Source organism: Belonocnema kinseyi, chromosome 1 (assembly GCF_010883055.1).
Source record: "Belonocnema kinseyi isolate 2016_QV_RU_SX_M_011 chromosome 1, B_treatae_v1, whole genome shotgun sequence".
In the NCBI taxonomy this organism is placed as follows: domain Eukaryota; kingdom Metazoa; phylum Arthropoda; class Insecta; order Hymenoptera; family Cynipidae; genus Belonocnema; species Belonocnema kinseyi.
This window is the reverse complement of record NC_046657.1, coordinates 97,830,007-97,832,878: the sequence shown is the minus strand read 5'-3', so window position 1 is coordinate 97,832,878 and position 2,872 is coordinate 97,830,007. Positions and strand designations below refer to the sequence as shown.

General features: G+C 33.6%; 1 protein-coding gene across 1 annotated transcript in view; it reads left to right on the top strand.

Moving 5' to 3' along the window:
- Positions 1–2,035, top strand: part of LOC117175096 — an 11,259-nt gene extending 9,224 nt beyond the window's left edge. The window contains exons 7-8 of the mRNA XM_033364645.1: positions 677–916; positions 1,420–2,035. Coding sequence (XP_033220536.1) covers positions 677–916; positions 1,420–1,530 — 351 coding nt within the window. The 3' untranslated portion in view covers positions 1,531–2,035. The remainder of the gene's footprint in view (positions 1–676; positions 917–1,419) is intronic.
- The last annotated feature ends 837 nt before the right edge of the window (positions 2,036–2,872 follow it).

Genomic DNA, 2,872 nt, shown 5'->3' with positions numbered 1-2,872 from the left:
GTAAAATTTTATACAAATTTAATACCTTCTCTGATGAGAACGTAATAATGCTCTTAACTCTAATCGCATCGAAATTATGGCCTCCTGAAAATTACGCTTTTAATTAAATTTTCTTTACATTTTTGCCCTTTTGGGTTGAAGTCAGTCGAGGCACACCGTGCTCTAAATTAATTGAATTCTATGAAATACGTGTAACCTGTGAGTGTCTTGAATTGTCTAAATTCCTTGAATTATATCAATTCTTTTTGTGTCTTGCATTATATGAATTCTATAAATTCATGGAATTCTATTAATTTCTTAAATTCTGTGTGTCTTGAATTCGATGAATTCCATGAATTTCTTTAATTCCATGAATTCCTGAAATTGCATGGAATTCTTTTATTCCGTGAATTTTGTGAATGATTGAAATTTCATTATTTCCATGAATTTTTTTAATTGCGTAATTTCCTGTATTGATTTCAAAATATTATCAAATAATATGCCAAAGCGTAGAGTATTGATTGCAATACCTGTCTGCTGTTTGTGGTGTAAGTTTGCGTACTAAAACGAGGGATCAACTCAAAAAGTAGAGTGGTTCTTTTAGACTACCAACGCTAGAATGGTCGTTTTAGATGACCGCTCCAAGAGAGGGACTTTTAACGTGCCGGCATCGATATAGTGAAATGTTTACATTTAGTTCCCAGATGTTTTGCCTGGAGCGCCAACTGAAAGCGAAGAAGACCAAACGAGACCAAATAAAAATGCGGAACCGAACGTTCCAAGTGAAAAAGTAAAAACAGAGGAACAACCTTTATTGGATAATTTGAAAGAAGGTTTGCTTGGAAAGCTACAAATTTTGAAATCTGGAACTGCGAGGTTGTGTTTAGGAGACCACAATCTTGTCGTTGAACTTGGACCTCGAGTCTTTTTTCGCGAGGTGAGTTTAAATTTCGCTTAAAGTTGGGGTTTTTAAATAAACATTTGACTCTTCTTAAATCTGCCTTTTGAAATTAGAATTATTTAAATAAAAAGTGTTCGAAAAAATAATGCTTATTAATTGAAACATATTTAAATAGCTTCAAAAAATTTAAACTCTTTGATAAATCGTTTATCTTACAAACTAGCTTTTTAATCATGCATGACACATCTTTTTAGTTCCTAAGTTCGTGCGTATTTTTCAACACTTGAAAATCAAAACAAAAAATACAGAGTATACTCAGTCATTCAATTGTATATTTGCCACCGTTTCAACAACATATGGTAATCTTGTTTATCAGAGGACTGAAAAAGAATGACTTAAGCGACGTTGAAAAATATGCACGCACTTACGCAGTGACCCGATAGTTTACCATTTTTAAACATTTCAAGTTCAAAGCTACCAAAAAGCGCTCGTAATTAGAATGAAAAAACTTTTTAAACTGAAGGAATTAATTTTTTTAGGACGTCGTGGCCGCAAAACTTGATAAAGAGGACCAAACAGGTGAACTCGTAAACCTGGGAGTGGTGCACACTAATTTAATTTGTACTCCCAATTGGGAAAGTTTGACGTAGTTTAATAAATTCTTTGGCGATTATCGAAGTTGGTAATTTACATGGGCGGCGACTTGCGATTTAGTGGACTATGGATTTTTTAAAATTCTAACATCCTCCCGACTTACCGGTACCGGATAAATAGTGTTACGGACGGGGTGAAAACCTGGAAATACTGGAATTGTCATCCCATAATTTTAGTTCAAACTGCATCTGTTTGGTTTAACATTAATTTCTTGTCTAAAAATGTAACTTCAATTTTTAGTTGAGAAATTACCTCTGTTAATGGAAACTTCGTCTTTTGTTAGAAATTAATCTTCTTGGTCATAATTTTGTGCGAAAAAGTAACTATTTTAAAAAAAATTTTTTGAAAACTGTTTTTTTTTAACGCTAGCTTGACGTCCTGGGGTGCAAATCACCCCAGTGTTTCAAGTAAGATTGAGTTTGTGAAATCGGAATGAATATTTTTCTACTATATTTTGACATCGGAGTGAATAATAAAGTGAATAAATTGTGTTATATCTAATTTTTTTACGGCACATAACATTTTATTTAAATAATTAGACATCGTATAATTTGCGGCATCGACGTATACGCGAGCAGTTAATTAGAGAGGACGAAAATGAAGACGAATTAGTTCAACAAAGCGGCGATGAGCAGTATTCAAGCGAGAATTTCTTTATAAACAAAAAGTTTAGCGCGTAATTACTCCCTTCATTTCTCAGAATAAATGGCCCATTTTACAGCACAGATAAGGATTTTAATTTATCAAGTATATTTTCTCCAAGGAAAATGTGAGTTAATGTGTTTCTATTTTCAAATCACCTACGCAAGACTTCAGGTATATCTGGTATGCATATTTTATACAAATGTATATGAAATTAAGTAATATTACAAAAATATTTCGCCAAAAAGAGAATAAATAATAGCGAGTGGATTCGATTTTGTTTGTCACGTCTGTGTGGCCACCGCACATTCCCCGCAGCTCCTTTTAATCGTACCTGCCGCGCGGCGTCAATTCTCAGAAGGGATATATCCGGGGGTCCTATATCAGAATTTCACTGTATTTTGTTCAAAAATTTCCTTTCGTGTAGATAATTAATCTTCTCGTTTGAAAATTAATATACCCTCACAACAAAATGATATCATTGGCATATCCCTAGGATATAGGATATCCTGAAAAATCTTCCGGAATATCCTTGGCATATTCCAAGGATATCGAGATTTCCGCCCCGTACGATATCCACTCAATGTCCTGTGTGGGATACCAGGTGTATACATATGAAACCGGTATTTTTTCAAGAAAAAAACACATTTATTTCAAGAGAATGATAACAAATATTTTATTCAAAGTATGCGCCCT